An 18856-nucleotide genomic window follows, 5' to 3' on the forward strand; every position below is an offset into this window, starting at 1 on the left:
GGACAGCATGTAAACTATGTTACATTGCGTCGTTTTATACAGTATAAAGCTTTTTGAAACAAATGGCACCACTCTTTTGCACCGACCAACTTTGAAGTAAAGTTGGTTGGTAAGGAACTTCCACATTGTATCCAGGAAGTGAGCTCAGGATTTTTATGGGGTCGAAACAAGCCGAAGGAGGTCGTCCCGTCCCCTTGTTGCAGAAAGGAGAGGAAATAGGTGGTCCTGCCTGGTCGAAAAACACCGTTCGGAGAAGTTTATAGTGACCGATCGGGCCGGGGACGGATCGGCTTTCTATGTTTTGTTTTTTGGGGAGCCCTTTCCACTCCCACTGTCACTCGATCGATAACAACACCTCCGATCGGGTCGATAATATAATGATGATGAAAGGACGGACTAGTTGACACGCGATGTCACCCAGCGACGGGCGGAGCGACGGGCGGAGAGACGGGGCTGCGCCGTGCGCTTATCAGCGGGGATGAAGTTCGGAGAAAGTCCGAAGCGAGAAAAATGGAGCTCCACCACACAGCTGAGTGACTGAGAGTGGGGTGAGGAGGCTGGCTTTGGCAGGCTGGGGGGGAGTCCTACCCTATAGCTCTGCTACTCCCGCAGACAGAGTCGTGTGTTAAATAAGGCCTCGTTTTGGCTGTCGCTTGCCGACAACACCCCTTGATCTCCAAGCTCACATGCAGCGCGTCGCTAGAGCTTGGATATCGCTGGTTTGTTGTCGGCAAGCGACGCCGTCGCCGCAATGGATTGAAAATCTCTGCTTGAACTTCGATAGCTTTGCTAGCTAGCGTCCCTTTAGTTGAGTTCGTATGGTAATTGTGTCTATTTGTGTGATATGATTGTCCCGACTCCCCAAGAAAAGTTATTCGAACTTGCAACATGTTTTTCAGAAAGTAGGAAAGGGGTTGGATGGATGTCCTTTTGGCTGCGGGGGGGGAGAGAAAAGAACAACATTGACACGAAAAGGGCCTGGACACTTTTTGAACTTGATCTTAATTGTTACAAACTACATTTAAATAAAACCATGCACTCAAATGAAGCACTCAAATAAAGCGCAATGTGAAGATATTCAACATTGCAATTTCTGTTGTTGTTTAGGCCTGTTGAAGAATCCCCTTTTTTCGGTGGGATGATTGTTTAAAATCAAGCTGCTCCAATCATGGCTGACAAAGCAACAGGAGTTGATAAACAGAGTGAAAACTGCATTATTGCGGGTATATAGTTAGTGTCCCATCACTGGAAACAGTTAGATAGGTCTACTGTACGTGAGGCCGTTTGTTAATCTGTTATAACCATAATTTATAACCCATGTTGCGAGATTCCTTTCTTTGGGGGGGTTTGTAAAACAAACCTTGATAGCTTTGTTCTGCTTGTAACAGAAAGAGAAACAGAACAGAAACAATTACTATATGGCCTCATCGCGACTGTTTGGTGACTTAAAACAACAAATATGGAATTTCTGTGTGTATATCAGTGTTGTCATGTTATTGCCATTCGTGTGTGCTGTCCCATCGTAATAAGGTTCATGCTCCAACTGCTGTCATGTTTAGATCATATGGCCATCCTCGCAGCCACACGTTCTGTATTTAAGTGGACTCAGCAATAATCATTCACACACAAGACTCATGTTCCATTTTCTTTTCTGTTTCAGAACGTCCCTCTTCAATTCTCTCCAGCCTGTGATTCCCCAGAAGAAGCTGCTTTGTTTGTGGCAACATCACTGCAGTTACGGACAGTTCATTCCCTATGGATTGACTTCAGAGAATCCAAAGCTGAAGATGTAGTTGTAGACTTATTTCAGTGATCATGACGCAATTCCATCAATCTTAAATATACTATTGCAACATCCCAGAGGGCATCTTAGAAGCCAGGGGTGGGTCCTCCTGGCACCCCCTCCCCCCTTTCCCATCCCTTCCCTGATAGTTCACTAAAACGCCACATGAGTATCCACATTTACCAATTTGTATACAGTTTCCCCCCACAAACCTTCAAGGGGTCTTGGTGTTCTTCCCGCCTCTAGGCAGCAGTGTGGTAGGGGTATTATCGGCACATATTTGGAGAACATTATAAATAAATGAAATATTAAGACGTCGGAACAAAAAGCCAGTTCAGGATGTGCTGGGGGAGGCACAAAGATGCTCTACAGCTGTATCCGTGCCGTCTTTGATTCGGGACGCCACTTTAACGGGACTTAAGTGGATGTTGTCATTCGTTGCATTCGTCAAGTATATCTGACTGCTGATGCAACCTTATTGGGACTTGAGTGTGTGTGCCGGTTCTATTCATGAACTTTCCATGCGGTACAGCCTGGAGGTTGACTGTCCCGGGACTGTTGGATTCACTGTTGTTGCGGTGATGAGGCAGGGCTGCTGGTGGCCTGTGGGGCTGACTGGGCAGCGGCCTGAGGTGATGTGATGGGTTGCAGGAACACTAAGGTTCTCCCTGAGCCCCCAGGGGATGTTCAGCTGGACCTGGTCAAAAAGGTCAGTAGGATGGTGGATTATTTAGAAAATAATCATACAATCATAAATCTTTTGCCATTAGAGAACTACAGCTAATATCGACAATATCTGTATTCTGTACGAATGTAAACTTAATTGTTTCTTGCCACCATTTGTTGCTTACCAATCTTCAATGTTTTATGCATTACTTGTTTTAAGCATTATGTTATACTTTTAGCTATTGAAAAATAGCAGACCTACAAGCTCATAGCGTGGCACCGAGTGGCGCGCTACGAGCTTGTAGGTCTGCTATTTTTGAAAAAACGAAGAACGACTGACATAGAAACATATAGCTTTTTCAGAAAACTGTCAGGATGCAGAGGACATTTTTAGAATCTGATCTCAGGTCAGGTTAATGCAGAGTGTTCATGTATTTCTTCAGGTGGACCCTCCCCAACACCTGCAGACAGACCTCTATAAACACTTCATACGCGGGGATGGTGCGGGGAGTAAGATGGGTGCGGCCGGATGTGGGGGAGGTGATAAGGCAGACTCCACCTCCCCGTACCAGGCCCAGGCACAAGCTGCCAGCCGCACAACCTCCGCCCAGCCCCCCAAAGAAGGGTCCGAAGACCCTCAGCGGAAAAAGGTGGCAAAATATCGGGCCAAATTTGACCCACGGGTCACCGCCAAGTACGATATCAAAGCCCTGATAGGCCGAGGAAGCTTCAGCCGAGTGGTTCGCGTGGAGCACAAAAGCACGCGGCAGCCGTACGCCATCAAGATGATCGAGACGCGCTACCGAGAGGGACGGGAGGTGTGCGAGTCGGAGCTGTGCGTCCTGCGGCGCGTCCGCCACACCAACATCATCCAGCTGATGGAGGTGTTTGAGACGGCCGAGTGCGTGTACATGGTGATGGAGCTGGCCACCGGCGGGGAGCTCTTCGACAGGATCATCGCACGCGGCTCCTTCACGGAGCGCGACGCCACGCGGGTGCTGCAGATGGTGCTGGACGGCGTCAAGTACCTCCACACCTTGGGCATCACCCACCGGGACCTGAAACCAGAGAACCTCCTCTACTACCACCCGGGAGCCGACTCCAAGATCATCATCACCGACTTTGGCCTGGCGAGCAGCCGGAAGAAGGGAGACGAGTGTTTGATGAAGACCACGTGCGGCACGCCGGAGTATATCGCCCCCGAGATCCTGGTGAGAAAGCCCTATACCAACGCGGTGGACATGTGGGCACTGGGGGTGATCTCGTACATTCTGCTGAGCGGCACCATGCCTTTCGAGGATGACAACCGCATGAGACTGTATCGGCAGATCCTCAAGGGGAAATACAGCTTCTCTGGAGAGGTGAGATGTTGCAATCCACATACAGGGTACACTCTTCCTTTCTGTTGTTCTTTTGTCCTTCCTTGCCCGCTGTCTCTTGCCCGCTGTCTCACGCCTAGCTTCAGCGATCCTCCATACATTCCTCACATGGTGTGAGGCCCTGTCAACAGATTATTAAGGAAAGTACAGCTTCTCTGGAGAGGTGAGATGTAACCACCACAAGCGAGCACCCCATACCCACTCATCCTCCTGGCCTTTTGGTGCACATTGTGGCGGTCCGCCCCTACTTAATTCAGCCATAACCATCACATGCACCATCACAGCTCTTAATTCTCTCCCTCTCCCAATTATTGGTCCTCTCTGCTGAGTCAATATGCCCTTCTGCAAAGTGTGTGTGCGTGTGCATAATAATTTATGCTCCATCTCTGTAACTAGTTGGAAGAATGCTGAGTAGCCCCTTCCTTTGTTCCTGGGTGTGGGTGTTTAGGTTGCCACTGAGTTTTATGAATGCCTGTTTTATATCCGTGGACAAGTGTCTGCCAACCAACATAAATAATGGGTTCATCGACGCGACTCACATCGACACTTCATTAGAGAATCTGTTATTTGTGTTTGGTCAGCACTGTCTTTAATGATTTTAAAATACTGGTGATCGTCTTTAAATCAGTTTGTTCGGGGCCAGCCGCCAAAATAAATTTCTTATTTTTCTTATTTTCAATGAATGTCATATGTAGACGAGCAAATCGGCTATTTTCGTCCTACACAAAAAGTCCCATTGACAATGAATGGAGAATTTACATCATTTGTGTCTGAGCAAATCGACATGTTACGTCACTTCACACAGGTGTGATTTTTTTCTTGTCATGCAGGACCTGTCTACAAACCCAGAGCTAAAACAAAACCTGGTGAGACAGTGTTTAGTTGTTAGGCCCTTGTTTACCGTAGGTAGGGCAAACAAAAGTGTCCGATTAGTGCATGGATCCATTTAATGTTCAAAAATCACTTTCAGAACAACTACGGGCCATATCTGCATAATTGCCCTTGAATGGATGAACACTGAGTAAGCATATGTAAAGCAGGAAAACGTTATGCACATCCCAGTTTCAGAATACGGTGCTGGACCCAAAACATGACTGAATGAAGAAAAAAGTTTAATGTCCGCACACAATATAATTCAGCTCCCTGTCTTTTTTATTTCAACCTATAAATACAACAACGTTTCGCCCCTCTGGGCTTTCTCAAGTTACATGGGTATGGCCTTGAAACATGTGGAACAGGCCTTGAGGTGGAACATGAGAAAGCAGCCTTATTTTCAGATAAATGGTAATCATTTTAGCTCTTACTATTATCAGTATACTGTGTGTTGAGAGAGTGATGCTACTGTAAATGAATGATGCCACAAAGCGAAAATGATTCCATTTTTAACCTTTTGCATTGTGAGTATATGGGGGGGGGGGGGCTGGGTCCCTGGAACTACATATATTTAGATGGGGGTCGGTGGCCAATTTCATATATTTTTGGGGGGCCTTGACATGAAAATGTTTGACAACCACTGACATAGAAACTGTCAGGATTTAGAAGGCATTTGTAGAATCATCCTCAGGTCTAAATGGGTTAAAGCTAATAAAACATAAGACCTGAGGTATTTTGTTTGCGTGTAATACGTACAGAGATACATAATAAACATAATAAAGATGATCTACAAGCTCATAGCGAGTGCCGCGCTATGAACTTGTAGGTCTGCTATTTTTGAAAAATCGTGAAAATGTGCCTGAAATCTTTGAATATATATTGTTACAGAGCGAGTTTTTAACGCAAATCTTTGCTACTGGGAGGGTTCCTGGAACAACATATTTTCAGATGGGGGTCGGCGGCCAATTTCATATATTTTTTGGGGTCCTTGACATGAAATATTGAGAACCACTGATATAGAAACATACCTGTATGTCAAACAATTGTCATGACTTAGAAGACATTTTTTAAATTTCGACGTCAGGCCTAAATGGGTTAAGCTACTGTGTTAACACTGATACTAGCTCACTTAGAATTAGTCTCTATGGAAACGCGCGTCTTTAAAGCCATCATGAATAATGTTTATATTTAATATGACAATCCTAAACTAATCATGAGCATCATGTAGCAGCAGCAGCAGCTGAGAGAATATTTATCTGTATATGTGACGTGTATATACTACATTGATTGTGTTTGTGTGTCGTGGGTGATGATGGTAATCCAGGTGCTGTTGGTGTTTAGACTTTGACTCTTCTTGTTAACACTTGTACCTGTCTGAGACTGTCCATGTTTCAGAAAGAGAATTGACTGTCCTTATGGGAAAAGTTTGTCATTTGGGAACATTTTCTTGTAGCAAAGTATGTAGTGCTGTTGTTTTGTTTAGCTTTTTTCAGCTTTTTGAGAGTGCAGCTTGTCCAAGTCCATAACATGCAATCTCATAAACAAACAAGGTGAACATTCTTTGGGTTGTGACTTGGCAGAAGAGACAGACAGGACAGCGCGTAACCTGCCAACGTGACCCCAGTCATGACTACGAGAATATGAGTAGATCCAGTAGACCTACTATCTAATATCTTGTAAACTAAAGTAAACTAAATAGATCTCCCTTGAATACCTAACTTAGAGAACCCTTTGCACAAGAGATCTAACTTCTTGTCATCTGATCACAGAACTATTGTTACAGTAGCTCTCTGATGCCCCCTTGTGTGTGTAGTAGCCTAGTTGAGAACAATTTTCATACAGACTATTGGGTGTGGGAGAGCTGTATTTTCCTATCATTTCAATTTAATTCTCCCAGTTTAAATTACTCTGTGATGTCATTTGATATCATATGATTACAGTAGCATTCTTGCATGCTGGCATTCTGTACAAATCCAATTTAATTCATTTAGAATTAAAACTCAACTGCGTGCTTTACAACATGGTATATCACCCAGCCTTATTTCAATGTAAGCAAACAATGAGTGCTCATCGTTTTTTTTCTTCTGTGCCTTTGTCCTCTCCCCAGCCATGGCCCAGTGTGTCGAACCTGGCCAAGGACTTTGTGGAGCGGGTTCTGACCGTGGACCCCAGCGAGCGACTGACCGCCGGTCAAGCCTTCAAACACCCCTGGATTGTCAGCATGGCCGCCTCCTCCTCCATGAAGAACCTGCAGCGGTCCATCTCACAGAACCTTCTGAAGAGGGCGTCGTCGCGCTGCCACAGCACCAAGTCGGCCCAGTCCACACGTTCCAGCCGCTCCACTAAGTCCAACAAAGCCCGGCGGGCCCGTGAAAAAGAGCTCCGTGAGCTCAACCGGCGCTATCAGCAGCAGTACAATGGCTGAAGCCGCTAACCATGAAAGCGAGTGACTGCAGAGCATGAGGCCGAGCCACAGCACTACAGCGGTTGAACTTTTACATGTGACTGCCACTGCTCAAAGTTGCTGCCAACAATGGCTCCAATTAAGTCACACATCACTGACATGGGCTGAAAAAAGACAATGACTTAAATATATCCATGGCAACCAGTGACACGTGCATCATTGGTTTAAGAGCAGCTGCTGTCAATTGACCAAAATTCACAAGCCAGCCATTTTTCCCTTATGCCATTTTGCTCTTACGTCATATCATGACGTAAGAGATACATGGCCGCTGTGTGTAAATGGTCTATGGCTACAGCAGGACAAGGCCTGCGGTGGATACCATTAGATTCATGTTAATGGTTGAGGTGTTCTGTGTAGAAGAGGCTATGAATTTCCATGACAGTGTGTCATAGTATGTGCACAGAAAGGGGCAAACCAGTACTGTTTTGAGGCAACAGCCACGAAACAGTTCAATCTCTCCGTCTATCTCTACCTATCCGTCCCTTGAGTCTTCCGTTGGTCGTGGTGCCCGAAGCAGCAAGCAGGACACTGTTCACTTGCCCACATCCCTGTCTCCTTCACCCCCTGTTTTTCCTCTACATATTTATTTATTGTTGTTGACATGATTATTGGTCTCCGTTCAAATGGTCACTGGATATTGACCGTCCACACGGATCTGTTGAACAGAATTCTGGGTACTGAAATTTCTAGGAAGAGAGGGGAGAAAAAAAAACTTCCCTTTCTCATTCCTGAATTATTGCTGTGAATTTACTATTTTGCTACATTAACTGTTGGGGACATATACAATACAATAGCCAAGCTTATCTTACGAAGTTGGCGATTGGAAGACACTCCAACCCTAGCAAATCAGTGATCTAGTGCTTGTGAACTTGTCTAAGATGGTCTTTTCTTGCCAGTCATAATCCGTTTATCATAGATCTGAAGCTTGTAAAAGATTGGAATGCTGTTTTGGTTTAATTTTCAAGGCTGGTTTTGTTTATCTTCAATGTTTTTAAGAAAACAGTCCTCGTCATCCCATGCTCCTCTAATCACATAACTCCAATGAAGTTTTCATTAACCACTTAAACCCTCTAATATACTTTGTTGTACGACGAATATCCGGAAATGACGATTCTACGACGCATGAGCTTATAGTTTGGCTTTTTTTCCCCTCACTTATGCCTTTGCCTAAAATAGGGACACCAGTTTCAAAGTGGTTAAAGGAATGTTGACCCTTTTTACATTTTCATCGTTGCTGAAACACATGCTTCTTAGTGCAGTATTTTATGCTTTTTTTTCCTTTTCTTTTTTTAAAGCTTGGTATGGTTGCATAGCAACATTAAGCTATAACATCTTGTGGTTTTTATTCTGAAAAGATCATGTCCATTGTTCAATGGATCTGTTACCTACTTCTTCCAAGTTTGACTTTGGAATAGCCAAAATGAAGAAAATATAATGAGTTTTTTTTAAAATGAAACTATCATGTATGAAGGACTTAAATCGTGATTTAAATGAACAGCATATTGTGGTGTACTCTGCCTTATGTATAGTGCAATTGTTGTGTGGTTTGAAACAAATGAAGGAAACAAAAAACACATTGCCATTCCTTTGCCAAATCTACATGTTGTTCTAGATAACCCTTTGAAACGTTCAAAATAATCGATCTATAATATCCAAATTGAAGGAATGTACTTGATCTGATAATGTGCACTCTCCCTTCTCCTATTTCTCATAACCGGGACCACTGCACATTGCAAGAGTTGAGTCGGGGGAGGAATGGGGCTTATATATATATATTTGCCTAACTAACGATTAATCTTTGATAGTCTCGCATAGCCATACTATATCACACAATCTGCCTGGGGCAATTTGCATTACAAAGGCAGATATGGCTAGCTATGCGAGGCTATGTTTTTGAAGTCTACAGTGGAAATATGAGAACTGTCACAAAAACAATTCTTATGTTTCTTATGATCTGATCTGATTTTTTTTCACCCCTTCTTTAGAATCGATTGCACAAAGTGGTCTTGCATACTTCTATGAGCGCTTTGCGGTGAGCTGTCCTGGTATAAAGTGTGTTTTAGTTTTTTTTTGTTGTGAACTTATTTTTTTAAATGATACTGGAAATCCAACAGAGCCATGTCAGCTGACCTCAGTTTCTGTTCTTTTTGTTGAAAACGTACTCTGTCTGATATTCTTGATGCTATTCTAGAGCTTCCTAATTTCCATGAGATCAGTTTTGACTCCTCCATTGCTCCGACTCCCGTCTAGATCGGATTGGCTGTGTTATTTTCTTCTACTGCTGTATTATCCACCCTGTTCTCTCTCACACTTCATGGGAGTCTGAAATCTGAATGAGTTTTAATCCAACACTGTCTTTCTTGACAGGAAACTGGTTCATATCTTTTAAATTTGGAGATCTCGGAAAACACACACACGCACACACACACACACACACACACACACACACACACACACACACACACACACACACACACACACACACACACACAATTACCATTACTGGGAGTCAAAGGAATTAATGTTTGAAATTGGTCAGCAGTGTCTATTGTTGTCCAATGGCTAACCATATAGTATTCAGAAGTGTTCCAGCAGAGTGTTAACATATTTGTATGAGAGTTTCCTTTCACCTTTTATATATGTGTATGAGTTTGTGTAATGTCCTAAATGAAGTAGCCAACTCAACACTGTTATCTGAATACAGTTTGTCTTTTATGTTTGTTATTGTGTTTTACGTCTAAATGAATGATACAACTTTGATTCTTCTACCATTAACTTTTTTTTAAATGTTTTTTAATGGTGAAATGGTTCAGTCATTGTATACAAATGTGCCAATAAAATAAATCCGAACCTGACATGCTACTTTATTTGCTGTGTAGACAAATTGTTTACATGCTTGTTTCTAATGGTACCTATAAGCTGTGTTTTAATAACATTCAACAAAAGTAATTTGGATTTGTCCAGAATTGGTTTAAGAATATGTTTTATGTGTTGTTTGGGGGCACGGTGGCACAGTCGGTAGTGCTGTCGCCTCACAACTAGAAGGTCCTGGGTTCGATTCCCTCTGGGGACGTGTTCCCTCCTCTGCGTCATCAGTGCCCATACCCGAGGTGGGGTTGGCGAAAGGGCCTTTCTGTGTGGAGTTTGCATGTTCTCCCCATGTCCCCTAGGGAAAGAAACTGGTCGGATAACGTGTTCCTTCCACGCGCTACGTCCGGCCAGGGAAATTCCCCCCTGTCAGGTGAAAAGAAGCAGCTTGGACTCCTCATGCATAGAAGGAGGCATGAGGTCAGTCCGCTGCCCCCCCAGGTTGGCAGAGGTTGTAGCGCCCAGGACTACATTAGATAATTGGCACTGGGTGAAAAAACTGGGTTGCAAAATCGTGGGATTAAAAAAAATAATGTTTTGAGTAGCACTTAAAATGATTGTGTGTGTGTGTGTGTGTGTGTGTGTGTGTGTGTGTGTGATAGACCAAAGACCAGGGGTCTGAACCTTTTTCACACGTTTTCATTTTCGTGATCATCAGTGTACCATATATGATGAGTTACGGGTTTGAATTAATGTACAATTATGTGCAGGATGTAATTTGTAGATGTGAGTGGACTTAATTTAACTGACTAAACCTTTTTTGGGAATATTTAATTTTAAAAGAAAAAACTTCTGTCTCACACTTATGCCAGTGTGCCAGTGATCACCCTCCCCTGTGCCAATGTTGGCACCCGTTGGTAACCCTGTGATAGTCTAGACTACCTAGTAGTAGGCTACCTACCAATATCTGTTTGGCTATTATGTTAATAATGCAATTCCAATGAGTTTTGTATCCCTTTTAATGTCAAACCTGATCATGTTGCCACAGACGCCCTCTTCCGGCAAAACCGCAGTAAGCATTTGCATTATGCCTTAGAAGACTGTTTGTTTCAGGTCCACAATCAGATGACTGATTCTGCTGGAAGAATGTTACTTACTAGTAAAACGATAATAATAACGCACATGGCTCTATATGACCTATTATTATGAGCTAAAGAACAAAAACATTATTGGGGATGATCTACACAAAACATGGCAACCCGACACAATCAGACGTCAGTGGTCTGCGGCTGAAGTCTACGTAAGCATTTACCTTCCGGTTAGTGGACTTCAATATAAGAGCAATATTGAGTATAGTTTTTTCTTTCTTTCTTTCTTTCTTTCTTTCTTTCTTTCTTTCTTTCTTTCTTTCTTTCTTTCTTTCTTTCTTTTTAAATGAATAAACAAATATTAAATGAAAAGGTACCAAAAACTGTGTTACTGTGTATTTTACAATTAAACATTATAAAATGAAAGGAACACTTCACCTATAAAATGTTCATATGGAGATGATGCAGGAAAAAAAGGCAAAACATTATTTAGATTTATAGCGATGGCCAAAACCAACTACAAGTAGGCCTACAACTCAGGCTTAAAGGTTAGTTCAGATTTTTTTGGACTTAAAAGTTGTAGGAAATACTTATTAATACGTATTAATTTATTGCCTGAGTCCTGTACTCTAGGTGAGAGTTCTGGACTGGTTTTGGTTCCGGTCATTTGGTGGTCTGGGGGCACACCATTAAAGGGTTCGTACAGATTTTTGAATGAAAGCTGTAGGAAATACTGAGTCCCGTGGTGGGAGTTCTGGTTTGGTTGTGGTGAATATTATTAGTAGTTCCGGTAATTTGGTGGGGGTCTGACTGGGGATGATTGATTGATTGATTGATTGATTGATTGATTGATTGATTGATTGAACATTTTATTCAAAGTTAGTAGAATGGGTAGCCTACAGTTCAAACGAAGGTACAGGTCAATACAAACTGCTACGAGGATGAAACCAGAAAAAGCACTAAGACTTGTTTACATCAGGGTCCTCCATTTTCAATTCATCAGAACATTTAAAGACGTGCAAATATACACTTCTATGGAAACAAAATAAACTAGAAAAAGTGCCCTTCCGGGCACAGGTCTCCACCAGGAGGATAGGACTGTGTGAGATGTTTGGCAAAATATTTAGGAGTAATATAAACATGTTTGTTTGTTTGTTTGTTTTTTGCAACAATTTTCTTTTGTTGAGGAAATGCAGAGCCAGATCACTCATAGCATCTCTGAGGATAGAATTCTGGATGAGCAGGACATGTGCAGCATTTTGAATAAAACGGGCCACTCCTGAAAACTTTGGAAGGCAATGTTAGCCAATCAGTGTAGAATCTGAGAAATCCAACAGACTGTCTTGTTCACATGACTACAGAGATCATGTGTACCGATTTGCGTGAGATTTGGATGAAATCTGTGCGACTAACATAAGCAATGTGTTTTGCAGAAATCGGCCTCATGGTGGCGCTATAACCGGTAGATGTGGAGGGATGCAGAGACAATGTTTTTCCATGGCCTCTAGGGAGTGCGCATACATAAGTTGTATACAGATCGATGCAGTTATAGCTAAAAACAGGAATTGGCCTGTTATAGCGCCACCATGAGGCTGATTTGGAAAAGAATGAGTGGCATGTCGTCCTCGGCCTAGTGGAAATGTGCGTGTATAATTTCACGGAAATTGCACACTGTGTTTGTGATTTGCAACATTTTGTTCGAAACGGACCAATCATGTGAGCTTTGGAAGCCAATGTTAGCCAATCAGGATGGAAGATGGGAAATGGTGCAGATCCGTGTTGAACACATGACGATGAAGATAGTGTATACCGAATTGTGTGATGTATGGATAAAATGTTTACGAGTAATGTACAGAAATGTGTTTTGCCTAAATCGGCCTCATGGTGGCGCTATAACAGGCCATTGAAGAATATTTGGGGCAGAGGTTCGTTGTTGACATCCAGGGAGTGCGTGTGCAAAGTTTGGCATGGATCGGGCCAACGGTGCCGGAGATTAGCTGATAACGGACGGACGGAAGGACATTACATTACAGTCATTTAGCAGACGCTTTTATCCAAAGCGACTTACAATAAGTGTATTCAACATAGGTAGGGAACAAAAACTACTAATCACCAGAAGTCTTTAGTGCATTTTCTGCAAAAACAAGCAACCAAGAGTATACCTAGCGCTAAGGTAAAAGTGCAATATATCAGCTACCTATTTCCTTAAACAGATGAGACAAAATAGCTAATTCAAATGAGCATGAGCTAAAACAATTAAGTGTATCGACTAAACAAGATCCAATAAACAATACAACAATAGAAAACAAGCGTTCGTACAACTAGTTAACAACAAGTAGGTCAGGCAGAGAGGAAGGGTAGTGTTTCCTGAAGAGGTGGGTTTTCAACCTGCGGCGAAATATGGGCAGTGACTCTGCTGTCCTAACATCAGTGGGAAGTTCATTCCACCACTGTGGGGCCAGAACAGAAAAGAGTCGTGACCGTGTGGATCGGCCAGAAGGACCCTTGAGTGACGAGGCAATCAGTCGCCCCGAGGTGGCAGACCGAAGTGGTCGGGCAGGGGTGTAGGCATCGACCATAGCCCGGAGGTAGGAAGGAGCTGTTCTTTTCACTGCCCTATAGGCTAACACCAGGGTTTTGAACTGGATGCGAGCCGCTACGGGGAGCCAGTGTAGAGAACGGAGAAGGATGGTTGTGTGGGAGAACTTGGGGCGGTTGAACACCAGACGAGCCGCAGCTTTCTGAACAAGCTCCAGAGGTCTGATGGCAGATGCCGGAGCACCAGCAAGGAGGGAGTTGCAGTAGTCCAGGCGGGAGATGACGAGAGCCTGGATGAGCACCTGGGCTGCCTTCTCCGTGAGGAAGGTGCGAATCCTCCTGATGTTGTAGAGGAGGAATCTGCAGGACCTTGTCACTGATGCGATGTTTGCCGAGAACGTCAGTTGATCGTCCAGGGTCACACCCAGATTCTTCGCAGTCCGAGTTGAGGTCACCACAGCATTATCAATGGTGATGGCCATGTCTCGGTGCGGACAGCCCTTCCCCGGGAGGAACATCAGCTCGGTCTTGTCCAGGTTGAGCTTCAGGTGGTTTGTCGACATCCACGCCGAGATGTCAGCCAGACAAGCAGCAATGCGTGCCTCCACTTGGGTATCAGAGGGGGGGAATGAGAGGATCAGCTGGGTGTCATCGGCATAGCAGTGGTAGGAAAAGCCATGGGAGTGGATGACAGCACCCAGAGATGTAGTGTAGAGAGAGAAAAGAAGAGGACCCAGAACCGAGCCTTGGGGAACCCCAGTTGTGAGCCTGTGTGGTTCTGACACAGACCCTCTCAGCATCACCTGGTAGGAGCGACCCGTCAGGTAGGATGCAAACAGGGAGAGTGCAGAGCCTGAGACACCCATCCCCTCGAGGGTGGAGAGGAGGATCAGATGGTTCACCGTGTCGAACGCTGCAGACAGGTCCAGGAGTATCAGGACGGAGGAGAGAGAGTTCGCTCTAGCGGCATGGAGCGACTCCGTCACTGCCAGCAGGGCAGTCTCTGTCGAGTGACCCACTTTGAACCCAGACTGGTTGGAGTCCAGGAGGTTGTTCTGGTGGAGATAGGAGGACAGTTGTTTAAAGACAGCACGTTCGAGAGTTTTAGATAGGAAGGATAGAAGGGAAACCGGTCTGTAGTTCTTGATCTCAGAGGGGTCAAGTGTCGGTTTCTTCAGGAGGGGGGTGACTCTGGCAGTCTTGAAAGTAGAGGGAACGTAGCCAGATGTCAGAGAGGTGTTAATAAGGTGGGTTAAGAAGGGAAGAAGTTCAGGTGCAATAGACTGCAACAGAGTGGATGGGACCGGGTCCAGAGAGCATGAGGTGGGGCGACTAGAGGTAACAAGGAGAAGGACCTCGTTAGGGGAGAGGGGAGAGAAGTGGGATAGAGAGGGGATGGGGGGGGGAAGAGGAGTAGATGAAGGTAGAGAGGGGGGGGTGGCAGGCAGACGGGTGTGGGTAGTGCGCAGGGCACCAGCTGGGGGAGGAGGGAAGGAGGATCGGACATCGTTCACCTTCTTGTCAAAGAAGTTGGCGAAATCGTCAGGGAGGAGGGACGAGGAGGGAGGAGGGGGTGGTGGTTGTAGGAGAGAGGAGAACGTTTCAAAGAGTTTTTTAGGGTTGGAAGCAGAAGCCTGAATTTTAGTGCAGAAAAAAGCAGCTTTAGCAGCTGATAGAGAGGAGGAAAAAGTAGAAATGAGAGATTGGAAGGTGAGAAGGTCCTCCAGGAGGTTGCGATTTCTCCATTTGCGCTCAGCCGCTCTCAGGCTCCGTCTCTCAGTCCGCACTGAGTCCGACAACCAGGGGGCAGGTGGAGTTTGGCGTGCAGGCCTGGTGGTGAGGGGACAGAGATGGTCGAGAGAAGAGGATAGAGTAGAGAAAAGAAGATCTGTGGCGGTATCAGGGGATAGAAGAGCAAAGGATTCAGGGGCAGGGAGAGCAGAGAGAACAGAAGAGGAAAGATCAGTGGAGGAAAGTGAGCGAAGATTGTGACGTGAGGAAATCATGTGGGTAGGGAGGGGCTGTGAGGGGGGAGAGGAGAGAGAGAGAGAGTAGGACATGAAGTAGTGATCAGAGAGTTTCTTACCCTTTTCACTGGAAAGAGGAGTGACAGACAGGTTAGCAATAGAGCAGCCTCTGGTGAAGATCAGGTCCAGTTGGTTGCCCGCCTCATGGGTAGGAGGAGATGGGGAAATAACTAGGTCAAAGGCGGCGAGAAACGAAAGTAGTGGGTCTAGCTGCTTCTCAGTCGGGAGGTTGAAGTCACCCAGAAGGATGAATCCAGAGCCATCGACAGGGAAGTGGGAGACTAGATGGTCCAGCTCCTCCAGGAAGCCACCAGCAGGGCCCGGTGGGCGATAAACAACTGCAATGGTGAGCTTGACTGGATGAGAAACAGTGACCACATGAAATTCAAATGAGGTAGGAGAGAATTGTGACAGTGAAACAGGAGAGTATTTCCATTTTCTGGAAATTAGCAGACCAACCCCACCACCTGTCCGCACGGCTCTGGGAGTGTGAGAGAAAGAGTACACATCTGACAGAGCCGCGGGCGTAGCAGTGTTTTCTGGTCTGATCCAGGTCTCAGTCAGAGCAAGGAAGTTAAGGGAGAGCAAGGATGCGTAGGCTGAGATGAAAGCAGATTTGCCTTCCACCACAGCCGAGTGGCAATTCCAAAGCCCTCCCGTTACCACTTGCTCGACGTGAGTTGAAAGAGTAGGATAGATGAGATTAGTTGTGTCGCGACATCTGGGTGTAACCCAGTGTTTGTGCGACCCCCAGGAAGAAGAGAGGACAGGAATAGGAAGAAAACACATTGTAGATCACTAAACATATACTACAATACACTACTATATCTATCACACTACTATATATGTCACTAATCAATGATACAGCTTATCGTTCAGTGACGAAGTCGGACTTTGACAAAGTCGCCTGTCGCCTTTGTTCGCCTGACCTTAGTTTGCTGGACGCCGCTTAAAAGCTGACGCTTTCAGCTGGTGGTATAAGGCCACTTCAACTGATTGCTAATCGTCTGCCAGGAGTGTTGGCTAAACCACACACTTCACAAGGCAATCAAGTGGGCTATACAGGGTGAAACTACTTATCAAGTGGCCTATTACAGGGTGAAACTAATTACACTACTACAAAGTGCCACTAGCCTACTGCTTGAACACAAACAATACAACTATAAACTACAGACTACCACACAAGCTAATAATATAATACTAATAGAAAAGCACTTAGAGTACCACTACTAGCAGCTTGCTAAATTACAAAATAATGCTACTTACTCAACTAGACAGAGGTCAGGAGCTCAGTTCACTTCAAATGTTGGTTACGGAAGGAAGGACGGACACACACACACACACACACACACACACGGACGGAGTGACAAACATACTCTCTCCCCATGCCTTCGGCCTGGTGGAGACAAAAAGAAATCATCATATAAAGTTTAAGAAAGTGAAAAAGGGAAAAACATGTACAGTATGGAAAAGGGGGGGGGGGGGGGGTTGACATTTTATTTTACACGGGCCAGTTTCAAATTGCAGCCGTCCGTAGGTGGGCTTTACTCTTTACCTGACATCATGGACACTGGTAAAATCTAAAATATCTAAAACCACATATTACACACATAAGGACCCCAGGAAAGTGTTCTAAATCTTCTAAACGTCATTAACATATATTTTTTTGCAAAAAGTGAAGTGTCCCTTTAATGTGTGAATTAAAATTCAACTCAGAATCAATAATGACCCCAAAGTTCTTTACTGTACTGTTACTTTCTACAGTCAGGTTGCCAAGTCTGCTTATTATTGATTATTTCTGCTCACTAGAACCGATTATGAGAACTTCTGTCTTAATATCCTCATTTTAGTCTAGTAGCCAGAATGTATTGCACAAAATTAGGCTCATTAGGCTAAAATGGCCATAGCCGTAATCACAAATGTGATGAAGTAGCTATGGCCGTTTATAGCCCAAGCCCAAGGAGTGTTTGTTTTTTTTGCAAAACTAATACTTGGAATGGATTCAGCATCATGAAAACCCCCTATAGTTTGACATGCTAAATAAAGCATGATGATTTTTTTTGCCTTCTATAGGTTGTTAATGGTATGGTCACATATTATGCCAATTATGAAAATTGCTCAACATATATGCAAGTTAGCATCCGGCAGTTTCTACATGCTGGGGACCCATACTCAACATTTCTAACATAAAACTTTGGTGTACTCAACATGTCCGGGTTCACAATGGGGCTCTATGGGCTGGCAACTATAGACTATTTAGCTTGAGGACGTTCTCACTCATCCAGCATTTGATTAATTAATCGGTCCGATTGTCTTTACAGATAAACAAGCCCAAAGTAACAACTTGAACAGATCTACAAGCTCACAGTAATAAATATATGGTATTAAAGTTATCTGACTTGCCTAAGCCTGCAGTGCAGATACCCTGTTCATGTATTTTTCAGAATGGACAAAATTATTATAATTTTTGAATACAGAATGAGATCATATCGACATCGGTAATATCGGTTATCGGCCATAACAGCATTATATCGGATATCGGCCAAAATGTCTCATCGGCACATCCCTAATTTCAGCCTATCAAATTGGGTGGGGGTGAGGTGAGGTGAGGTGAGACGGGTGATACAGTCTTTCTTGGGTGAGGTGGACCACTAATAAATTGGTTCATAAAACTAGCGTAATTTGTATTGTTGACCTATTTCTAGTCTACCATAGACTATATAGGCCTAGTGCAACTTTCGTTCAACTCTTTGACCTCTCTGTCACATGGAACTATTTTTTTGTGTCCAGTATCAGTATCACTACGCCAGCAGGCAGCACCCAGCACAAAAAAGGTCCATGCCTCAGAGCTTACTCTTATTTTTTAAATCCGCCGACCGGAAGTCAAATACAATCGACTTGACGCGTATGATTAGTATACTTGACGAACGTGGTTTCGCCAGCCTTTTGCTAGCTTTTTGTTCGATGCTTGTGTGTAACTGGTAACTAAACGGAGTAGCCCCGAATCTACCGCCATACGTGGTAGATAAATGATACAAACGGACATCAGTTTACCTTGAGAAGGTATAGTTCACTGGGTGAGTAATGATGGCCGTCATAGCAACAACAACAACACACACACACAGACAGTCACAGCACACAATGTGAGCTAGCGAGCTTAGCAACGCATGTGATATGAAGGCACTGTAAAATTCCTCCTGCATCTGCACGTTCCCTTGTTTACAGAAATC

The 18856-nt window shown here is 44.3% G+C and overlaps 2 protein-coding genes across 2 annotated transcripts in view; both read left to right on the forward strand.

The window, feature by feature from the left end:
• Positions 1-217: 217 nt before the first annotated feature.
• pskh1 (protein serine kinase H1) lies at positions 218-8778 on the forward strand. The gene is made up of 4 exons (XM_079502104.1): positions 218-548; positions 1661-2492; positions 2893-3810; positions 6809-8778. The coding sequence occupies exons 2-4, from the start codon at positions 2424-2426 to the stop codon at positions 7124-7126; spliced, it is 1305 nt and encodes a 434-aa protein (XP_079358230.1). The 5' UTR covers positions 218-548; positions 1661-2423; the 3' UTR covers positions 7127-8778.
• Positions 8779-18514: 9736 nt separating this feature from the next.
• mbtps1 (membrane-bound transcription factor peptidase, site 1) overlaps positions 18515-18856 on the forward strand; it is a 40094-nt gene continuing 39752 nt past the window's right edge. The window contains exon 1 of the mRNA XM_079502084.1: positions 18515-18703. The gene's annotated coding sequence lies outside the window, so the exon portion shown is untranslated. The remainder of the gene's footprint in view (positions 18704-18856) is intronic.

Source organism: Electrona antarctica (assembly GCF_951216825.1).
Source record: "Electrona antarctica genome assembly, chromosome: 5".
In the NCBI taxonomy this organism is placed as follows: Eukaryota; Metazoa; Chordata; class Actinopteri; order Myctophiformes; family Myctophidae; genus Electrona; species Electrona antarctica.